The 24,613-nt window shown below is 38.5% G+C and overlaps 1 protein-coding gene across 3 annotated transcripts in view; it reads right to left on the bottom strand.

Moving 5' to 3' along the window:
* LOC127579925 (putative sodium-coupled neutral amino acid transporter 10) overlaps positions 1–19,696 on the bottom strand; it is a 98,727-nt gene extending 79,031 nt beyond the window's left edge. For 2 of the 3 annotated variants that reach the window (XM_052032986.1, XM_052032987.1), the window contains exons 1-5: positions 18,670–19,696; positions 13,993–14,110; positions 9,739–9,784; positions 4,506–4,599; positions 3,086–3,229 (exon numbers count right to left, since the gene is read on the bottom strand). In XM_052032986.1, the coding sequence (XP_051888946.1) occupies positions 3,086–3,229; positions 4,506–4,599; positions 9,739–9,784; positions 13,993–14,110; positions 18,670–18,759 (492 nt within the window). In that variant the 5' untranslated portion in view covers positions 18,760–19,696. Of the gene's footprint in view, positions 1–3,085; positions 3,230–4,505; positions 4,600–9,738; positions 9,785–13,992; positions 14,111–18,669 lie in introns of those variants that run through there. The other variant, XM_052032988.1, reaches the window with a different exon arrangement.
* Between the last annotated feature and the right edge of the window lie 4,917 nt (positions 19,697–24,613).

The raw sequence follows: 24,613 nt of genomic DNA, 5'->3' as shown, positions 1-24,613 counted from the left end.
TGCTATTTCTCCACCCATATCTGCAACTGATCTATATTCTGCTGTATCCTTTGACAGCCCCCTACACCATACACAACTCCACCAACCTGTGTGTCACCTGCAAACATACTAACCCACCGATCTACATTTTCACCCATCATTCATATATAATCACAAAGAGGTCTCTGCGGAACACCACTGGTCACAAACCTCCAGCCAGAATGACACCCTTCCACCATTACTCTCCGCTCTGTCTTCTATGGGCAAGCCAATTCTGAATCCAAACTACCACATCACCACAGATGCCAAACATCTTAACCTTCTGGATCACCTAACACGAGGGACCTTGACAAATGCCTTACTAAAATTCACATAGACAACATCCACTGCCCTACCATCATCATCTCCTCAAAAAACTCAATCAAGGTTTTAAGACGTGACCTGCCCTGCACAAAGCCATACTGATTATCACTAATCAGGCCATGTTTTTTCAAACATATGCAAATCCTATCCTTAAGAATCCTCTCCGATAGCTTCCCTGCCACTGATATGAGTTTCACTGGCCTGTAAATTCCTGGATTATCCCCATTTCCCTGCTTGAACAAAGGAACAGCATTGGCTATTCTCCTGTCCTCCAGGACCTGTTGCTAGTGAGGATACAAAAATCTTTGTCAAGGCCCTAGCAATCTCCTCTCTTGCCTCTTTCAATAACCTGGGATACATCTCATCAGGCTTTCTTGCTGCAGTATTTATGTGACTGGACTGGTTGAGCTTCTGGCCAGTGGTGACTGTGCAATGCTGATTGCGAGGAACAGCAATGGCAACACCACTGAATGTCGAAGACAGATGGTTAGATGCTCTAATGTTGTATATGGTCATTGCTTGGCACTTCTGTGGCACAAATGCCCCTTGCTACCCATCAGCCCACATCTGAATACCGTTGAGGTCTTGATGTATGAGAGACTGCTTCATCTGCTACGTGGCAAGTGGAATTGAACATTGGAGAGCTTTCCCAATTCTGATCTTATAATAGGTGTGAGGCAGCTCAAGATAGTTGGATCTAGGACACTGCCTTGAGGAACTGGTGTACCCATGTCCTGGGGCAGGGATGACAGACCTCCATCAACCAACTTCGTTTGTGCTTCTACATTTGGAAAGGTAAGGACTGATTAAGGACAGTCAGCATGACTTTGTGCATGGAAAATAGTGTCTCATTAACCTAATTGAGTTTTTTTGAGCAGATGACCATGAAGATTGACGAGGGCAGGTGGTAGACATTGTCAAAAGATCTGCTAAAGTCCATGTAGACAAGGTCCCACATGGTAGGCTGGTCTGGAAGGTGAGATCACATAGGACCCAGGGTGAGCAAGCCAACTGGATAGAAAATTAGCTCAAGAAGACAGAGTGGTAGTGGAGGGTTATTTTTCAGATTGGAGGCCTGTGACCAGTGGCGTGCTGCAGAGATAGGTGCTGGGTCCACTGGTTGTTTGCCATATACATTACCGATTTGGAATGTAGTTTGCATGATTAGTAAATTTGCAGATGACACCAAAATTAGTGGTGTGGTGGAGAGTGAAAGTTGTCTCAGGCTACAACAGAGTATAGATCAACTGGGAAAGTGGGCCAAGGAATGGCAGATGGAATTTAACTCAAAACAATCGTGAAGTGATGCATTTTGGGAAGTTAAACCAGGACAGAACCTTCGCAGTCAATGACCGGGCCCTGGGGAGTGCTGCAAAACAGAGACCCCTAGGGGTACAAGTACATAGTTCCCCAAAAGTGGCAACACAGGTAGACAATGTGATGCAGGCAGAGTATGGTATGCTTGCCTTCATCATATGGGACATTGAGTACAAGAATAGGGAAGTAATGTTACAATTGTACAAGTTGTTGGTGAAAATTATGTGCAGTTCTGGTCAGCATACTACAGGAAGGATGCGATTAAGCTAGAGGGTGCAGAAAATAATCACAAGGATGTTGGCAGGACTGGAAGGCTTGACTTGCAAGGAGAGACTGGATAGACTGGGACTCTTTTCCCTGGAACAAAGGAGACTGGGGTGTGATGTTATAGAGTTTATAAAATTATGAAAGGCAAAGATAAGATGGATTGTCAGTCTATTTCCTAAGATAGGGGAGTCTAAAATTAGAGGGCATAGTTTTAAGATGAGAGGGGAAAGATTTAAAGAAGATCCAGGAGGTAAGATCCCCCCCATCACCACAGAGGGTGGTGGGTATATGGAACAAGCTACCAGAGGTGGTGGTACAGGCAGGTACAATTAAAATGTTTAAAAGACATTTGGACAATTATATGGATAGGAAAGGTTTAGAGGAATATGGGTCCATGCAGGCAAATGGGACTAACTCAGGAAGACACCTTGGTCAACATGGTTTAGTTGGGCCAAAGGGCCTGTTTCTGTGCTGTACAGCTCTGACTTAATAGCTGCTATGAATTTACATTTGTACTAGTTTCAGTTAAACCTCCCTGCAAATTTATTCTAATCACGATTAGGAAACTGCAGATATTTTTAGTTAATTATAGAAATGTTTAAGTAATCCTTTCCATGGTAACCTGTTTTACTGAAGTTTAGTAGTTTTTTTTAAAAAAAAGCATTATAAGATCATATAACATGATATTAAATGTGTTCTCCTAAAAATCTTTGATTCATGGTTCTGGATTATTATACAATTTCAGGAATACCATAATTAAGAAAGCCTATTTTGTTAGCGACAATTTAGTTCCTCTTTGGCAAGGTGTCAAAGCATAACTATTTGTGGGTTATTATTGAAAAGACATGGGTATTAAAACAGTACGTAATCAGCTTGCTGGCACGGAAGTAAAATCTTATATGGCTATGGTAAGCAAATGTGTGTAATATATATTTAAATACATTAATGCATTTAACATTCAATCTTTTCACTATATAGTAATATTTTAGGAATTAACTGCACAACATTACCTTAGAAAGTTCAAATCTAGCTGCAATTACAACTCAGACTTAATCAGTTATGTTTAAAACCTGTTCACTGAATTGCTGTGACCAGACATAAATGAGAATTGAAAATATCTTGGAGAACTAGACAGCAGAACATAAATGAAGATACTTACCACAAACATGAAGAGTGTGTAGAATATTAAAGCCATGGCACTGAAGGATTGGATAGAAGCCATCATATTCCTCTGCAAACTCAGTGGCAACACTATAAATAAAGAAACAGCAAACAGCAAGAACACACGGAATCCCTGTGTTACCTAAAACAAAAAAAAGTAAAGCTAAAAAGTTACTCCGTTCTGACCAATAGACTAGAAGTGGATTTCTCAGAGATATTTTCCTCCAGTAAATAGATAACAAGATCTAAAAGTACATTTAAACATATAAAACTGATTGACATAATTTACCCAGAGTAGTCAAATAAAACATCTTAATTAAATGAATCTCAAATGAATTTTGGTTGTGACTTGAAATCCAAGATTTACATTTCATTTATGAACTTTTATTTAATGAAAAGTACAAAAATTAAAAGCATTAAAAGTGCAAAAATTTAGAACTCAAAAGGATTTTTGTAAAGTTGGACTATTTGACCATAAAAAAAAACTTAAACTAGTTAATCCCCTACAGAAGAAACAAAAATGGGCAGTAATTGTTACTCTATTCAGGGACTTAAATGAGTTCATGAGGCATTCAGTGAATTTAGCTTTTGATGATCATTAGAATCCCAAAAATGGAAATTGTGTTATACAACGCAAATCCTTTGGCATATTTGCATGTATGACTTTAACATCCTTTAATGAGAGTACAGAATCTCTGGTTGCTAACGAAATTGTCATGAACTAAGTCTGCAGTACCAATTAAGCTTCACTGTACAGAGTACATACACTTTTCATCTGGTTGCAGGGATTTCTATATGTAATGGTGGGCCTACTTAACATTGTTTAAGAAATACAGTACACCATTCACTCCAGCACTGGAGTATTGTGTTCAGTTCTGGTCACCTAGCTATAGGAAGTATGTTGTTCAGCTAGAAAGGGGACAGAAGAGATTCGCAACGACGTTACTAGGACTGGAGGGCTTGAGTTGCAAGGAGAGACTGGATAGGCTGAGGCTTTTTTCCCCCCTAGAGTGTAGGAGACTGAGGAATTGACCTTATGAAGGTATATAAAATGAGAGGCATAGATAAGGCAAATGGTCACAGCCTTTTTCCCATGGTATGAGAGTCTAAAACTAGAGGGCATAGGTTTAAGGAAGTGGGGAAGAGCTGGGTACAAATACAAAGTTTAAAAAGACATTTAGGCAGGTATATGGATAGGAAAGGTTTAGAGGGATGGGCCAAATGCAGGCAAATGGAACTAGCTCAGGTATGCAACTTAGTCAGCATGGATGAGATGGGCTCATTTCTGTATTGTATAACTCTATGACCAAAGTGTTAGTTATTCTACTCAATTTGGTCCAACTGCCTGTGAATTTATGCACCACTGTCAAGTTAACTTTTTCCAGTTAATATACATGACAAAAAAAAAGCCTGCTTACCTGAAGTCCAAGCAACTGAGCAAAGAAATTCGATCCCAAATCAGCGATTACAACATAAAAAGCAATGCAAGTCCCCAACATCAAGCCAATCAAGCTAAAAAATAAACAGAGCAAATTGCAATTAATGTCTTGACAATAAAATAATCACTTCACATCTTGAAAGCTATTGTACCAGCTCAGGACCAAATTAAGTAATATGAAATCACAACCAACAAGGAAATCACTGGCTTCAGCTACAGTGCACTCAATGACTTCCAGCTAGAATGGCAGAAGACACCAATACCCCTTCGAGATCACCATCCAGAAACCTTTGGAGAAAAGTGCATTCATACAGGTATTAGATTTAAAAAAAATAGATTATGAGGTTGCAAGATGACAACAAATTGAATAGCCTACCAAAGCCAGCCATCATGGTAGTTATTTCAGGATTGATGGTCTCAACTGCAATGAAAGAACTGCTTTTGTAGAATACTTGTAAAGCAAAATGTTTGTTATGAAAGGACTTCAGGTTTCACTGGTGTACAGTGCAACAAAACTGAAGCCATGCGGCAGCCCAAGTCACCTATTCCAGGTGGGAGTCGATAAATGTTTAACAGTATATTCCTTTATCTGGTTTTTAAAATTCCATTTCAGATGATAGGGCTTTTTTGAAACAAAAATTGCAAATACACACAAACACATTAAATACTTGTCCACTAAAATCATTAGCAATTTTTAAATTCCTCTGGTTTATTTAGGTTTATTCCCCTAACTGCCACTCACAAAGCTTAATCATAATAACAAACAAGCACATATTCTTCCCAATACAATCTGCTTTTGTTAGAGAACAAGATGCATTTTTACTTTATGAACTGGCATTTATCCATGCACTTTTCTGATTTTTTAGTTTCTCGCTTTAAGGATAATTTTAACATTCAGAGCATTACCCATCACACTCTTTAGACCGAATGTCATTTGCCATATTTGTGATCATCTGGCCGGTCATATTTTCCAACAGCACAGAACTTTCTTCCTCTATACCAATTTTGGTATTGTGGATTGAATATGGTTAGGTGAGACTAAAAAAGCAGAAGTGGGAAAGCAGAAACAGGTCAGGGCATTGATGGAGGAAGAAGACAGAATTTCATAAAACTAAGTGAGATGAGGAAGAAAAAGAAAATGTCAAAGAGAAAATTTCCAAATAAAAATGAGCATTTCACAGCCAATTTTGGTCACAACCAGAATATCTATAATTAACAGTGCTGATGAATTAATATGAAAAATGAAGTAATTTATTTGCTGTACAAGGTCAATCAGTTCAACAAATTTGAATCAAATGATGCAGCAATTTTGCGCACCTCTGGTGTATCCTTGAACCATATGGCACAATTGTGGATCTGCCATGGAATTTAATACTTGCTGCAGATGCTATAAAAATTCATGCAGTAAACTTTATAACAAAGTAACTGCAAGAAAATTCACAAGAATATTCAGTTGTCTGAAGTCTACATCTGTTGACAAGGCTGATCAATTACAGCATATACTAGAGTACAATTATTCATTGCATGTGCCTGATACAACCTGTTTTGGCAAGGACACTGGGAAACAAACTGGAAAATAACTATACATTTAAAAAAGGAAATCTAGCCTGAAACACTCAGATACTAATGTCATGAACACTTCTATTTTATAAATGTAGATTGCAATGCACACTTACAGGTCAATGCCCACAGGTCAATAAACCAGTCTGGCAAAACCTGGACCCTTGACCTCACAATTTACCTTATGACCTTACAACTTATTGTCTCCCTGCACTGCACTCTCTCTGTAACTAACACTTTTTTTTGCACTCTGTTATTGTTTTACCTTGTACTACCTCAATGCACTGTGCAATGAATTGATCTGTATGAACAGTATGCAAGACAAGTTTTTTTTTACTGTACCCCAGGACATATGTACAGGATACATAAGTATGACAATAATAAACCAGTAATAATTCTGTACAATTTGTTTTCTATGCTCAGAAAAGAGTGCCAGAATGACCAAAAGTTCTCAGTGTTAGTTTGGAAACATTCCAGATTGCCTGTACATCTTTTGACATATGTTCCCATCAGCTCCGAGTTAGACTGAGCCAGTGCAAAGCTGGATTGTGAAACGTCACTCACAGGAAGCATTTTTATTGAGGCAAAATACACAAATCATGAATTTAAAGTTCAACTTCTATAACTTTATATCAATGGAATTGTGTTAGTATAACAGCAGCCTGAGACAATACTAAAACACATTTTGAAACACTTTTCTGCAATTTCACAAAGCAGTATTTCAACTGAAGATGTAAAAAAAGATGTCAAGCAGTAGAGACCTGTCCTTTCAGCCTGAGGCAATTACACTCTAATTACTGAAGAAAGGAAGTCTATAATTAGCAAAGAACAGTGCTCTACAATTATTCAGCTGCAAAGATTAGATGTCAAGACTAAAATATTACATTTTAAATTGTAAACGACCTCTGGAGTAATGTGATCAGAGTTTTAATAGGATGCAAGTGTTAACAGTTATCCGTCGAAAATCAGAGCTTGTTAGATTCCATGAGCATTTCTATCTTTTTCCTCTCTGAACATTTAAGATTTAAAAAGCTGCATAATGCACCATCCTGCTTTTCATTAAGTAAGCATATTGCGCTTCTTCCACATTTTAACAAAAACGTATGAAAACATCATACAAACTAGGCCATGAAACTTGCACTATAATAGTACGGTGTACCTTTTATAGTATTTCCCAGGGAAGATTAAAAAGGCAAACAACTTTGGCCAACATAGGAAAAATACTCTGAAGAACTCCTCTGCAATCCCTAGAGGCAATTAAAACAAGTTCCATGGTGATTGGGACACCCATCCCACAAAAACCAACCTACCTCATGCAGTTTTGTTGGCCTCTCAAGAACTATTCCAATCATCTCCTTGCCAGTTGGCCTAACTTCACAAGTTGAAACTCATTCAAAAGTTAGCATGTCATATCAAAACCATCACCAAAGCCCCCTTGCTCAGCAAACCTGTCCCTTGATCCACATTGACTTCTGGTCCTAAGAACTACCAATTTAAAATTATCTTTGTGCATAAATCTCTTCATGGCTCTGCAGTTCCATCCTCCACCAATATCAACCTGTAGGTAAGGCAGGCCTGGATTTTAATTGGCATGCCTTGTGTAATATGCTGGTTGAACAAGGTCTGCCCATGAAGCAAAAGAAAGATCCTGACAGCCAGCAAAAGGATTTGGAATGGATCTGAATATCTGACATTTTAAAAACCCATTAGGCAGCAATTAAACTACTAAAATATTAAAAAATTAACAAAAATTAAATCACTCAAAACAGTTCCATTGTAAACACTAAGGCAAACAATTTAAGTTGTAGATGACCTTATACCTACCACTCTTTGCAGTTGCTTCTCTCCATTCAAATGGATAAGCTCAATGTTCCTGCACCAGACCTAACATGGCACAGATTCAGTGTGACTGCTGGGGAATTCAACAAGTTCCTGCTCTATTTCCAGATTCCTTGTGGAGTTCAAAGTCAAAGCAGAGCATGGAAATCTAAAGGAGAACCCCAACATGTTCAGAACTTCCACATTCATGCAGAAATTCTGAACATGCTGTCAAAAATGGTATTTCACACCAAGTCCACACCAATCATCAAACTCCCATTTAGATGCATCCCACACTAATTCTGTATTGCCTTGGCTATACATCTCAAACCCATATTTTACTTTTGAAATAGCCTTGTGATATTGACCCAAACATTGTAATAACTAGGTCATTGCCCAAACACACATAGTTCTGCCCAAAATAGTTACTCTTTCAATATCCCTGCCTAATTAATATGGTGAATCATTTAATTCACAACCTACCATCTCTGAGAATGCACCTAGTTCCATACCCATGCCATAATATGCACATTAATTCCACAGGGCTCATTCTTGTTTACATGTATTTTACTCCAGAACATTCAAGAAGACCGGAACATAATGCTAACATCCTATTAAAATTCTTAAACCATCCTTAAAGATGAGATCTCAGCCAGAACAGTGAATAAATTAGCCTTTTATTAAGCAGATTACAAATATGCAAACAAGAGCTACAGCAGCTAATCAGAATTGTACATTTTTAAACTAATAAATGCTTCAATGATCAGAAAATTTCCAGCATGTCCATCTTTAACAGTAGCACAAAACAATGACAGTAAATTATTCGACCAGTGGTGAAAAGTTAAACAAGAGTCTGCCATTTTATGGAGAACACATTAAGTATCTAAGAAGACACAAATAATATATCCACTTATGCGAAGGAAAGTAACAGTCCATTTAAGATCGTTAGGAAGAACATTTAAAACATTTAGCCAACATTAACTTTTTAAAAATGCCGGATTGAACAATGTCTATTTTTATTCATTTCTCACCATAAATGAAAAATAGTGGAAAGCTAAGAAAGAGGTTCAGTGCTTTTTTCCCCCCAAAAGCCTCTAGCTGTGGGATAGGAAAGTTTTCTACTTCAGAAATACAATGTCAAAAGTAAACATTGCCACATTAGTTACTAGAGAGTGAAATGTGATAAGTCTCCCCCAATACTCCCAAACAGTTTGCCCCAATCACAACAGGACATCAGGATTACACAAGTGGAACGTTCCCTACAATTATGACAATCTATTATTTTCAAATAAGTGGTGAATTTTATGCTTAGCTTGAGCTGTGAGATTCATAATAAGAACAAAGTTACGCCTATTTACTTATACACAAAGGACCCTTGCTGTTCAGCATAAAGTATTTCATTCTATCAGTAGTAGTTTGATTTTATCCCAGGTTCCAGAGGTTAAAGGCCCATGAGCTAATTCACAATGGTATTGGGTTCTACAAATAACATTTTTTCCCCCCAGAACTACCAATTAGTCTTTACATATAAAGGGATAGTGCACACCAAAAACGTTTCAGCTGGTGCCTTTCCTCCAACATGGAAATGCCAAATTAAGATGCTTCAGAATCACAAGTTTTTCTGAAATCATGTCATATTTGTAATACTCTGTTTTAATCCAGAAAACCATTTAAAGTGAGGGTTACTGTGACTGTCATCTATTTGAGTCATTGCAAAATTAACTCCTGCTCTGAAAATTCAACATAAAAAAAATAAAATCCAGGTAATGTTTTAAGAGCTTTTAACAGTAGTGCAAGAAATCTTAACAAAATATCACAGCTTAAAAGAATTTTACCTTGTTTCAACCAGCATTTTGCCCGCTTTTCCATAGGCATGGAAAGCTAAAAAGTTAAAGAACAATTGGTTAGAAAGCATTAGAGTACCAGGCACTTGGATTAAATTTAAAGTTGTCATTACATTTCATAAAACATTCTTTCTAGGTAACTGGACTGAAGGAAAAATAATTTTAAAGCATGCATATCCCTGGTATAGGATCAAGCTCTGTTTCATTCTCTATTGGAGTTACAATACAAAATTTCAGTTATGACCCACAAACTCTAAATACCATTTATATACAAGCCAATTCTAGAAGGTACTAAAAAGGTAAAAAAGCACTAACAGGAACTTTACCCATTACAGGTGACCCCCGTGTTACAGCTGTTCAGGTAATGGAAATTCGCACATACAGAAATCACAAATTGCTACCCAAAAATTTGATATACAGAATAAAATTCACCATTGCAGAAGTTATGCACAGAAACATAAACAATTTTATTTTTCTTGACATATGTACAGATGACGTGGCTTCTTATTACAGAAATTCACGATACGGATCATTTTCTAAGAACACAAACCACTGCCCCGTAGCTGCATCTGATCTCAAATTATATATTTCAAAACAAAATGTTTCGAGAGGAAATGCATGGACAAATATCCATAACCTATAGTATTCCTCTCTGGAATACCCTTCTCTCCAAGGAAGACTTTTTATAAATCCAAAACAAGGAAATGCCTGTTAAACAAAATTAGATATTAGACGCAAGTCAACTGAATTCTGGTAAAATTTCATTTGCTGTATCAGCCATTTTAAGTACACTGACAGAGTGAAAGTTGCCAATATGATATCAGGACACCCAATACTTTGGCAAAGTACTCAAACATGTCATACTTAGCTCCGTTCTGCTTCGCATCAGTGAGAACTGCAGTAAAACTGATAATCAGTCATGTTTAGGACTTTAGTGATGCTGGACTGGCAGATTTGCCGTATAGTTAGATATTACTCCTATTAATACTGCACACTTAATTCACTTAAAAAATTACACAGTAATATAATAAATTTTGCAGTGAATCGAAAGAGAATGTGGGAAATGGTGCCCCAGTGAGCCAGGTGCTGAACCATTGGGATTTCTAAACAATCAGATACCAGATTAGAGGTTTACTATAACAGAGGTAAAACAATTAATTAGTGAATTCAGAAGTTATTACTTAAAAATGCAGCGAAGGAGGGAAACTATTTGTTGAACAGTACAAAACTTTAACATTCTCAAAAGCTCAGTGATATCACTTAATGTTACATGATTTTTATATCAAAGATGCAGGTTCAAGAACAAGTCAACAGGAGGCAGTTTAGCCACCATCAAAAAGTACCACCACTAGTATTACCCAAATGATAAAATTCTCAGTCATGTGTAGCAACAGGATTTAAATGATTAGTTGAAAAGGAAATTACATTAAGTTCATAGATAAATATTCATTAGTGACATATCCGCAGGGTTACCTTTCCACTAAAGCACATACATTGATCTTTAGAGGCAGTGTTACAGGTCAAAAAGTAGCACATGGAATGTTGGCTTATACACACAAAAAAAACATTGACTTCAAAAACCTATACCAAACATTGGTCAGGTCATAATGAAATGTGTTAACTTCTCCTCCCTACTGCCTCCTTTAAAATCTGGAGTTTCTCTTCACCCAATTATAGCTTCTTCACTAAGAATTATTTGTATTCTCTTTCCTGAATCTCTTAACTCAGAAACTTCTCATGCATTGCGATTTAATTCTTCGCCTGTGCTTTGCCCCTTTCCATCTGCTCAGGTTTTGGTTACTGTCTTCACTTAACCTTACATTGCACCTTACCTCCCGAAGGACATGCCCTCAGTTTTGCCATTCCCAGGTTCAGCTCTTTGAAGAGATTTTCTCTAATTATCAGATATCCCAGCCCAACACAACAGTTGTCCTATAACTTTTGACACCATTTTTAAACCACTTGTCCTTAATTAAACCACAGGTGCATCTCATGACCTGTGGCCACTCATTACCCCTTCTCCAATCATCACCCAACTTCCCCCTGCCAATTTTCCAAACAGATGTTGCCTTTTTCTTGTACTAGTGCTCATTACAACTCACTACACACAAATGCTAGATTCCATTCTCTTCAAAACAATCAACCACTCCTTGGCACAATCACATAATTCTACACATTTCTTAAAAGCCATTTTTTCGTCTTTAAAGTTCTTAAATAAATTGGGTTGGATTGCACTGATTGCTCCACAGAAAAGCATCAGCAAACAGCAGAGCACATACCAGTGAGCTCCAGGCTTCTGCACCCACCTGCACATTGCAGAAGTACAAAACATGTTGGAAGCCAGGTGCCTCTCAACACCCATTCCACTCCTGGATTTAGTGCCCAACTAAAATGAACAGCAGTTAATTCAAATGCAAGGAAATTCTAATATAGCTGACTGCCTTCCCCTACCACCCCCCCCCCCCTCAACTTTACAAAGGGGTTACATTCCCAGAAAACAATCCATATCATCATTATTTTCTGTAATGTGAAACCTTATTTCCCATTGAATTCCACATTATAAGATGCGTTACTACAGGATATTTTTCTCTCAACACTAATGAGAGCACCGCAACTGCTGGTTCACAGCGGGGGGGCACCCATGAGATTGCCTTGTCAGTTTCCAAAGCAAATCTCAAGTGGTCAGCAACTGCATTTGGAGACAAAATGACTGCAGATGCTTACCACATTCCAGCCTTCAGTTTGAATGGAGATGTACACTGTTAAATACATATCAAATATAGGTAAAATAGTTTAATGATAATAACTCACAACAAATAACAGTTGTTCTTTAGGTTTACAACTTGCACTTAAACCTGCTGGCCCTGTTTCAGACAATTTAGAGTAAATAACATGGAAAGCCTTGAAAAAACTGCTAGACAGCAAAATGAATCTACCACACTATATAAAAACACCAATTATCTGCACATGCATCACAAAAAAAAACACAAAATAGTTTTATTTCACATTTTGTATTACATTCCCACATAAGAGTGAATTTTATTTGATAACTCGGATTTTTGGGTTGTCTTGGAGTCTGAGTTATACAGCACTAAATTGGCCCTTCAGCCAATTCACCCATGCTGAACAAGTTGCCTACCTAAAGCTTGTCCTGTTTGCCTGTGTTTGGTCCATAGCCCTCTAAATCTTTTCTATCCATGTACCTTTTAAATGTTGTAATTGTACCTACCTCTACCACTTCCTCTGGCAGCTCATTCCATATTCCCATCACCCTGTGTGTGGAAAAATTTGGCACTCAGGTCCCCTTTAAATCTTTCCCCTCTCACCTTCGATCCATGCCCTCTAGTTTTAGAATCTCCTGCCCTGGGAAAAAGACTGTGACCATTTACCTTATATATGCCTCATGATTTTATATACCTCTATAACATCACCCGTCAGCCTCCTACACTCCAGGGAAAATAGCCACAGCCTATCTAGTCAAGCCTTATAACTCAGGCTCTCTAGTCCCAATAACATCCTTGAGAATCTTTTAGGCACCCTTCCCAGCTAGAGATTTGTGAATTCCAAAAGAGCAAATTTCCAAGACCCAAAAGGCCATAATTCTGGGTCATCTGCATTTGAATTCAACAGCGCATTGTTTAAAAAAAAATCGATACATGCCCAGTTGATTATCTTACCTTAACTTTCTGCAGGTTATATCAGAAAAAGGTGTGAAAAGGAAACCATTAGAGCAAAAAGCAAATTGCTGGAGGAACTCAGTAGGTCAAGCAGCATCTGAGCAGGGAAAGAAACAGTCAACAGGACCTTATGCAGGATCTTGGCCCAAAACATCAACAATTGCTTCCCCTCCATCTGCACAGGTGCTGCTTGACCCACTGAGTTTCTTCAGCAGATTGTTTTTTGCTCTAGATTCCAGCATCTGCAGTCTCATATCTCCAGGAAACAATTAGAGTTGCTATCACCACCAACCCCGCCCTCCTGACTCCTTCCACATTTTTAAACCTGTATGGAGTCAGCTGACTTCACAGTAATCTGGTATCAATAATTCCTGAAGTTCACCTGAGAGCATGTCAGCTGGATACATTATTTTTCAAAATGATTTGGGAAGTAGACAACTAACATATATTTCACTCACTTCAACAACAAAGATGCAATAGCTGAAGTTGATCTCTACAGTGGCGTAAAGACTTGGGTGGTAGATTTAAAAAAAATAAAATTTCTTGGTACCATTCAAACGTGACTTACCAAGACCCGCATATGTCCTCCGTTTACTCGTATTTGCTGCCTTCACCAGGAACATGCAAGACTGGTGAGTCATCCAGGAGCAGAAGAGGAGCAGCACAACACCTAATGCAATTCCACACTGCAGGGTTAAAAGAATAAAACAAGACATCAATTTTAGTAGGAACAAACCACCAACAAGCTTATGGACCACAAAAGAATTGATCTTACAGAACATGCATTAACAATTTTAAAGCTGTTATCAATAATTCAGTCCAGTCTGAATTGTTTGCTTGTGCTGAAGTTATTTTGAACGTGACCTAAACATCATCAAATAATTGTATATGACTGAGCTGCAACCCTCAGACAATTAAAAATGAATTTCATTTTAATTCCCAAAAGAAAAACTGAAATCAAATGAAGACATTTGTACAATCCATTCAAGTTATTTGGGTAATTTCTTATTTACTATTAGAAAAGTGCAGTTTTAAAGTCCAAGAAGCTGATTTTCTTAGCCTTTAGCTTTTGGATCTTTGGATGTAATGACAAGAAAGGAATACAGTAATGAATTACAAATATTGAAGTAGCTGGAGATTAAAGACATTAAAGAGACAAAGAGTTAATGTTCCAGCTCAATGAACTTTCATCATAACCACTGCATGAATATAAGAAAAACAGAACAAAATGAATTTCAACAAAATCCCAATGAGCAGAACTTCAAGGTAGGCATTCATGAAATTGGCAGGTCATTAAACAATAATACAAACAAACACTGTGGGTAATGGCAATCCAAAATAAATACAGAAAATGCTAGGAAGTTTTATTATGTTTGGCAGATCAGTTATAGGACATCTCTACCCCTTCTATCTATATTTTCCAGGGGTTTATTGATAGAATGAAGCATCGCAAAAAACTGTAATTACAGAGATACAACGTGGGGATCACGAGAGGCATAAGGGCAAACTTCTGTCCTGGACTTGCGGATATGAGGAACAAAGATGCAGCAGTAGCCAAAACTGCTTTCGGGTTGCCCTAGATCTGCCACTTTAGTCTCTGCAGCCTAAAGAACAAAAACAAGCCAAAGAGCTGCTCATTTTTAAACTTGTTTTTCAATGAAGCCATTGAATCCTGCAAGTCCTGCGGCTGCCATGAAACCTCAAGGTCAGCATCCAAACATATTCATGTAGATCACACATCTTCAGCTGCATTCCTATTTACTATTCTAACTTTACAGATCTGGTACAGCCAGGCTACAGGGGTTTGACAAGGAACCTCCCCAAAATTTTGATTATGGATCTACATGCTAGAAACAGGAAGAAAATTAGTCTAATAGCTTCTTTTTTAATTAAATGCACAAGTACAGATGCATGTGTTGAACCATCAGGCTTGCCTCTAGATTTATGCAGGTTCAGCTCATAAAGGACAAGATAACGATGAAGACTGAAAAGTCCAGATTTGCCTAACAAAACACAGCAACACCATTCAATGCAGCAATCAGGGAATTTTAAATGTGTGGTAAATAGTCAGCTTTTCGGCAAACCCATTTTACAAAATTGGCTGACCTTAAAAAAAACTGCTCAAACCAACCCCCTGCTGAAGTTTAAAAGAAACAAAATCCATAATGATGCTTCATGCTATTTCTTACCAAATGTAACTTTACCCAGCAGGACAGCCACAAAAGGTGGCCACAGATGCCAAGGCCTTACTGCTTATTTAGAATCTTCTAAATGAGTCACTAAAACTGTCTACATGGGCAAAACTTGTCTTGCATATGGGCTTAAAAGGCAAATGGAAACTAGGCTGGAATGGATTAGAGACAATGTAAATGCAATTCTGTTGAATACCAAGGATCTTATGTTTAACAAAACAGAAACTCGTTAGTACCACGGTTTTCAGTAGAATTATCCTTTCTATGGACACAAAAGAACACAGATTAGTTTTCAGTAAAATACTCTTTTTTTGTCATGTGAGCTGAAGCCAGATGGCAAGACAATGTCTGTGAAATACCAATGAGGCATCATACGACCCTAATGGCTACTACATTAACAATAAGAAAGATGGCTGAGAGAGATAGTGGAATGAAACATGATCCAAGTCGAAAAGCTACGAAAGGAGTTTGTGTTACTGCTACACCTTGATTATATTCCCAGAGCACCTTTACTTTTAAAACAATGCATAATAATCATGGAAATTCTGTGTATAGCAAATTTGGATTATTCAATAAATTTGTATGAGTGGGATTACATCTTTAATGCAACTTGGGATAAAAGCCAACATAAGACATCTAGGACACAACAATTTGCAGTCATACTTGCAGCTCGAAAAGGAGATAAAGCACCTTAAGAAGCCACATCTATGATAAACCCATGATAGCAGTGAATAGCTCCGAGGTTCCAATTAGGTCAAAATGTGAAAGATACCATTTAAAATTAATGGAACTCCAGATTCCTTTCTTGAAAAGCTATTTCAAGTGTACAAGTTTCAATTTAATTACAGACATCAGGAGATGATTGGAAGGTGACAAACTGGTTAAGCTACAAAAACAAAATGAGGCATGATTTTTTTTACATAACAATTGATTGTGCCTCACCTACACTTTGCATACAATAAATTACAATAAGTGCAGTTGCTGTGCAAGGCAATGATAAGACTTGCTTGTGCACAGCAATGCAAAAAATAACCTGGTGCTCGCAGAGGAGAGAATATTGGCCAAAACTCACCTAACTAGGATCATTAGCTCTTCAACATTTAAATCAACTACAGAAAGAGGCAAATATCTAATTTCAAGGACAGCACCCATGAGGGTAACACACTTCCAGTATCAAAATGAAATGTTTGCTGAATTTTGTCATCAAATCTTGGAATGAATCCTGAACCCACAACCTTTTGATTTGCCATACAGAACACTACCAAGTGAAATAAACTAACAGTTAAACAGTCATGAGATAAGATTTTCCAGCAAACATTAGCTTTTTCAGGTTCAAAATTCCACAATGCCCACAGCATCCAAATTGCCTCTTAAGTGCTCCAAGTTTTTAATCTTAATTTTCCCATCCAGGATTTTTTTGCTTGAACAATATGTGCAAAATGTTTAGTTTGAACCAGGATCCCCTAGCAATGTGTCGTGATTTACTTCAAAGCAGTACCCTCAATGCATTTTCTCCCTCAATGCTGTTCACTACTGTAACTTTTTACAACTTCATCTTCCTTCTCTCCAAAGCTGAAGAGCCAATTGCTACATTCATTTTTCTTCCCACAATACTGATAGCAAGGATTAGATACAAAGCCTTCTCTGTTTCCTTGAGCTTGCTGCAAACACAGACTAAGAGTGCAAACAGCTTCATCGGATTTAAACCTTATTGACGTATAGTTGAGTTATTCTTTTGTTACTTTTATTGCTGCTCCACCACAACTGGACCACATTTGGCTGTAGGCGAATTCTGCAATGTTACATTCCCTCCTGCAATTCCTGATCACTTATTTCTTTAAATTCATTCGATTTGCAGCAGATCATTGTATTTGAATATTTCCACATTTTAAAATATTGCAAATATAACCCATTTTTTGAATCATGCATCAGCATCATGCCAATTACTATACTTAACACAGATTTTAAAAATTAGCTATTCATTCAGTTTTACAAGAATGGATAAAAGGAGGAAAGTACAACAATTGATAACTTACCCTTGGAGTGATTACTTTACCACACCTTACTAGCAACTTTTAAAACACTAATTCATTCTCACTTCGTTGACGCAGCCATTGTTGATAAAAAAACCATATTGTTTTTAGAAACTAACATCCCTACTAACAATAAACACAGGATTTTAAATTGTATAACTTCAACAATTCCAATATTTCATGGTTACAGTAACAATGAAATACAAATAAAAATTTGACAGCTTTTAAAATTGTTGCCATTAATTACATGTGCTGCATAACTAAATCAATATTCAAGTAGTCAAGTTGTCACATCTTAAGTTCAGAGTCCTTCATTATCCAATAATGGAGATGGGGAAGGTGTGGAGACAGAGGCTGGTAGGTGCTAGGTGAAAACAGATTTTGTGGGGTGGAGGTGGGGGTGGGAATGGGAATGATGGGCAGATGCAGCCAGGTAGGGGAGATGGTGGGAGAGTGTTGACGCAGAGGATGGTAGGTAATAGGTGGAAACGGATAAGGAAGGGAAAAATTAGGCAGATGGAATCGGATGAGGGTGGCGATGGAAGCAGGTGGAGAAGGAATGCAAAAGATGATCAAAGAGAGAAAGAGAACCTGGATGGACTGGTGGGAATGAGGAGAGGACCCGAAATTGGAGAATTCAGTATTCATACCATTGAGTTGTAGGCTGCACAAGTGAAATTTGAGGATTTAATATTTTGGAATAAATATTTCAGGAATAATCTACTGATCTACTTCACTACTGTATATTAAAGTCAGGCCACTCAATTTACTTGCCCTTCTCCAAATATTGCTAAAGATTCTTATTCACTAACTTGAACAGTCAGAGGGGGCTCTGGTCAAACAAATGGCAGCAGCCAAACTGCAGGTCACTTAGGTATTGCAGTGAAACCACAACCTTCTGGCTGAAACATATTTGTCAACATAGTTAATTAAATAAATTGATACACTTTCACACTTTAAAAGATTATTAATACACAAGATACTAAAAGTATGTCACAGTTGGAACAAATTACCACTCACCTGTTTAAAGCAGAACGGCATGGTGAGTACACTGACTCCCACAATACTGTTCACCACGTTCATGATAAGGCCCCAGTTCGAAGCAGTCATGTTTAATTAGTTTAGTGGAGGGAACGTACCTCAAAACTGGAAAAAAACTGACTTGTTCTGGATTTTTTTTCCCTTTGCTGGCAAGTTTATCAGTGTTGCACTTCGGTAAACATCAACAGGGGAAGAGCTGGCTATCAAGTCATGTCCATATTGAAAAACTAAATGCAAAATGTTTTTCTCCAGATTCCAACTTTAATTTCTAAACTATAAATTGTACTCGTCACAACTTGTACAGCTCTCAAAAACTGTGCTGTGACTTAAAAGAAAACTCGCTTGGTATACAAGGAAAGTGATGGTACCCAACCCAAAATCCTCACTTATATCAGCATTGACACTGCAATAACCACCCCTACAGCATTGGTCTATGACACATACAATAAGGTAGTCTTCTGATCCAATATGTTGAAATAAAGCAGCAAATACTACATAATTCAATTACAGGTAATGCTGCTCACAAAAACAAAACGTACAATCAGAAACGACTCTTAAGATCGTCAGAATTCCCGGACACCATAAGGAAAGTCAAAGTTACTTTCCAAAATTTGGAAGGGAAAAAATATGCAAAGTAAAGCCAAATCAGGCGCAGGAAGAAGGTGGAGAGGAGCGGCTGGCAGGACTTTCCGTGACGTGGCGAAACCTCAGCAACAACTCGGCCGCCCTAACTCGGCTCTATGTTTACAAACAGCCGGCCCGGCTCAGCCCAGCCTCGCCTCTCCCGTGACACCGCCTGTCCCCGTCGCCGTCGCCCCTGTCCCAGCCACCGCCACCGCCCCCTGGGCCAATTTTCACCTGTTCCTGACCCCGGGAAATACCGACAGCTCTCACTCAAAGGCGCCGCTTCACCGCTCATTCAACGCCGGCCCCACGCCCAGCTGTCCCCCTCCCCACTTATCCCGTCAGACTTCTGCCCGCCGCTGCCAAGTTTCCGCGTATTCAAATCGCCTAATGCCTCCACTCCCCCTCCCGCCGTCTCCAGGAAGTCCCGACTAACAACAAGCGAGAGATGGGCAGCCACCAGCCGGCAACCCCAACACCGGCATCCGGAGCGCCGCCCGTGTGGTTGGGAGGACTCTGAAGCTGATGGAGGCACTCAAAAGTCAAACCGCCTTGATCAACTGGTGTTTTTAAACTTCTGTCTTTTGCTGCTGTTTGGGGTTTTACCCGTTTCGTTCTCAGTAAAACAATACGTTATGTTTCTGTGATTGTAGTCACAAAGGTGTCTTCAAATTTCTTAGGAGACACAAGAGGTTCTGCAGATGCTGGAATCTGGAGCAAGGAACGCAAAATGCTGGAGGAACTCAGCAGGTCAAGCAGCGTCTATGGAGGGAAATAAACAGTCGATGTTTCGGGTTGAGACCCTTCATCAGGACTTCATCCCTTCACCTGTGTGCTGATGAAGGGTCTCAACCCGAAACGTCGACTGTTTATTTCCCTTCATAGGTGCTGCCTGACCTGCTGAGTTCCTCCAGCACTTTGTGAGTGTTCCTCAAATTTCTTGACTTGTTATCAGTCTTTGCCATGGTTGAATATAGTATCTGAATCAAATACCCTCCACCATCACTCTGCTGCGTGAGGATACACTCACTTGTTTCTGGATAGCCTACAACGGCTTTCTTCCTGCGCCCATTCTATAACAGGCAGTTGTCCCTAAGGATCAATCTTTAGTCTTCCACTTCTCACATGCACTACCCTAATGACAACATGATCTAGAAACACAGTCTCCAAACCTCTCTATGTTTGTTGACAACTCCCTTCCCTATCTCAGTACCACCATTTCTCATGACCTTTATGTAGCCTCTAACTCATCACAATGATTTTCAGATGTGAATTACTGGAGGGGCATAAAACTTCCAAGTAGAAGGGCATGAGGGATAGTTAGATCAGGGAGTGGTATGCTGATATTCTAGGGCAAGTTGATATCAAGAAGGAGGTGTTGGGTCTCCTGAAAAACATGAAGTCCTTAGGAGCTGATGGGATCTTGAAGAACATGAAGTCATCAGGAGCTGGTGGGATCTACTCCACATTATTGAGAGAGGCAAGAGAGGGGATTGCTGGGGCCTTGACAGAGATCTTTGTATCCTCTTTGGCCTCAGGTGAGGTCCCAGAGGATTAGAGAATAACCATTGTTGTTCCTTTGTCTAAGACAGGAAATAGGGACAAACCAGAATATTACAGGCCAGTGAGTCTTACATCAGTGGTAGAGAAATTACTGGAGAAAATTCTTAGGGATAGGATCTACTCATATCTGGAAAAGCTTATTAGGGATAGTCAACATGGTTTTGTGTGGGGAGTGCAAGTGTACTTGGGGAATTTTAGATCAGACATTTCTTTGCTTTTTACACTTGATAAATCTTTCTGCAGAATTGACTCAAGTTTTTAAAAATATTTATCAATGTTGAATCTGATTGATTTAATTCCTAAACAAATGCCAGTCTTCACAACAAGTAAATGAACTAGTATAATTTTATCATTTAACTATATTCTGCTTTCAAAGCCAACTCTTTCAAAGATCTAGCCAACAATTTCTGTAAAGCCCATGAGAATGGTGAGTATTTAGAAAATCAATAAGTACATTAACACAATGACAAAGTGCCCTCACTAATCAGCTTTTCCCAATATTCTGGAATACACATAAATAAAGTATAATAAATACTGATTACCTTTGCCTACTAAAGCTATATAATATTTATAAATGGAGTATATTGCAGCCAAACAAATAATATTAAATGATCTGGCTGAGTATAACCAATCATGATTTTTGGTCCATCAGTTAGCTAGTCAACTTTAATGAAAATGGTCTCATACCAGACCACTTAATATAGCTCACATCTTATTTCTTTAATATGATGCTATAACTGGAACTAGTTATTCAACAGAATTCAAAATGCTTCAACTGGTGAGCAGTCTATAAAATATTCACATTATTGGAGGTCGTCGACAATACTTGCACAATTGTAATATGTGTCTCCAATAATCACTTGGATGATCTCTTGCTTTCCTTGGGTCATTATTCCTTTCTTAAACAATTTGTTACTCTAAATGCTGAAAAGAGAATTGCTTGTGGACACCAGATTTGACAAAAGATCCTAATTCCCAACTTAACCTTTAGATTCTTGTTAAACGTCTCACTCCATAATAAAGGTATGAAATGCAGGCTAAAATGAAAAGTAACACATGCAGTTTTTCCCTCAACTTATTTACCTCAAGCTTAAAACTTCCACCTTTCCTGACCACAGCATTCTTTATTTCAAAAGTGTCACCATAATGCTTCACTAGGATGGCTGTGTTCCCATTCTTAAGGCCACCATTACCTACCACAGCTCTCCCATGTAAGAATGAAATGCTTAAAACATCTGTTATGCAGTGCCCATTTGTTTTAGTAGCTGGAAGATAATAATGCCAGAGGTTTCAAGATAGCTTCAAATAGCTTGTGGGCTTTTGAAATTAATGTAAGGCTGACTTCTGTCATTTTGTAAACATCTGTAATAAGGACAAGTTTAAAACTCCAACATCTTAATTGATTTATTCATGTACGTGATTAGTAATTTTGAAAGCAATATTTATTAGAAAGTGTGCCATGTGAGTGTTATTGTATATGGAACTTCCCATACATAAAAGTGTTTTATCTCAAAGAACTGATGAGATCAAAGATGTAACCCAAGGGACGTGAAGTGATAAAACAAAGCAAGACTTGCATTTATATAGTGTCTTTCATGGCCTCGGGTCATTCCATAGCACATCATAGTCAATGGAGAGTTTTCGGAAGTATAGTCAGTGTTCCGTGTTTAAAAACTAGTTCAGACCATAGAACCAGCCCTAAAGGCAAAAGGGGCTACAAGGTATTGAAAATTTCATCAGGCACATAATCAATGCAGGCCTAACAAATTCCCTTATCTCTTTGTTGTGGACCTGAACATAGGTATGTTCCTAGGTTCATTTTAATATGCAGTAAGAAATTACATGTCACTGAGGTAATAAAGGAAGCAATGTAGGTTAAGGTACTTCAAAAATAAAGTGATACAAAAACAGACAACAAATTCTATTATGCAGTGCATATTGAACGGTCCGCTAGTATGATAAGATGGACTCTTGACCTCACAATCTACCTCATTGTGGCCTTGCACCTTATTGTCTGCCTACACTGCACTTTCTCTCTAACTCTAACACTTCATTCTGCATTCTATTATTGCTTTTCCCCTGTATTACCTCAATGCACTGATGTGATGAAATGATCTGTATGGATGGCATGCAAAACAAAGTTTTTCACTGTACTTCAGTACATGTAACAAAAATAAACCAATTTACTAGTGTTTTTATGTACTACGTCATAGGTTTGAATGTGATTGGCACTTCTGTACCATAGCTCTCCATGTGTGTGACGTGGTTACTATGTGCAACCATGCTAAAGCTCTGGAACTGTGGCACTTAAACACACAACTCCTTATACACTGTATACCTAGGAAAATCCATCCTTCACGGCTCCGAAAGGAAACGGCACGGGTTGCCTGTGCAAAGTCGTTTTAGTGTATGTCATTCTATGTCATTTAGAATTTCTAGGCCCTTTCTATTTGCTATAGCCACATAGTGATTTATTAAAAACATAAAATCTTTGACTTCTTAAAATGACTGGCATTAACATCCCCTCCTCAGCCTTGGTACCATGGAAGGGATACACAGCTCATCCGTTCCACTAAATACAAATTAACCAAACATTATAACTACAAAAACAGCTTGGATGAAAATGAAACTCAGTGGTGGTAAAGTTATGGGGAAGCACAGAAATGCACAAAATAATATCATCCCTTCCATTCGCCACAGAATTTATTTCTTCCTACCTTGACTCTGTTCTTTCCTCTCTTGTCCAGTTTCTTCCCACATACATCCATAATACCTCTGATGCCCTCCGTCACTTTGACAATTTCCAGTTCCCTGGTCCTAACAGGTTAATTTTCATCATGAATATCCAATTCTTCTACACCCCTATCCCACACCAGGATGGTCTGAGGACCCTTTGATTCTTCCTTGAATAGAGACCCAATCAATTCCCTCCATCACAATACTCATTCACCTGGCTGAACATGTTCTCGCATTGAGCAGTTTCTCCTTCATTTCCAATTACTTCTTCCAGAGGTCTAGTGGCTATGAGTTCAAGCCATGCCTGTCTCTTTGTGGGATAAGTGGAGCAGCCCTTGTTTCAGTCCTACTCAGGGCCCCTCACAACTTTTTTTATGGTACAGTTATGACTTGGTGTGACTTCTTGCACTCTTGGAAGTTTCATCACCTTTTCTGTCTACTTCCACCTTGCACTCACTTTCACTTGGTCCATTTTTAACTCTTCCCCTTCCTCTCTAAGCTCTTTTTCTAGCTCCAAGACAAGTTAGTAGCCTATCTCCATTATAAATAAGAGTCTCCCACAGCTCTTTTGATTACACCTCCTCCAAGCCTGCATCCTGTAAGGACTCCATTCCATTCTCCAGTTCCTCAGGCTCTGTCAAATGTTTTCTGCTGACATCACTTTCCAATGCTTTTGACATGCCTTCTATTTCCTTATCCTTGACTTCCTTTCCACCACTGTTGAATGGGCTCCCAACTGCACCTGTTCTATTTTCTGCATTTGTGCTCTTGTCCCCTCTCCTCCCTTAGAGAGCAAGGATAGGTTTATCCTTGTCCTTTTCTTCCACCAACTAACTTCCACATTCAATTAATCATCCTCCATAACTTCTGCTACCTTCAATGCGTCCCTGACATATCTACCCCTCCCCTACCATTTCAGTGATCTGAAGAGACTGCTCCCTCTGCAACTCCCTGATTCATAGATTATAGAGCACAGACTTTCAGTAAGCATGCCCATGGT

Source organism: Pristis pectinata, chromosome 18, assembly GCF_009764475.1.
Source record: "Pristis pectinata isolate sPriPec2 chromosome 18, sPriPec2.1.pri, whole genome shotgun sequence".
NCBI lineage: Eukaryota > Metazoa > Chordata > Chondrichthyes > Rhinopristiformes > Pristidae > Pristis > Pristis pectinata.
This window is presented reverse-complemented; position numbering and strand designations above follow the sequence as displayed.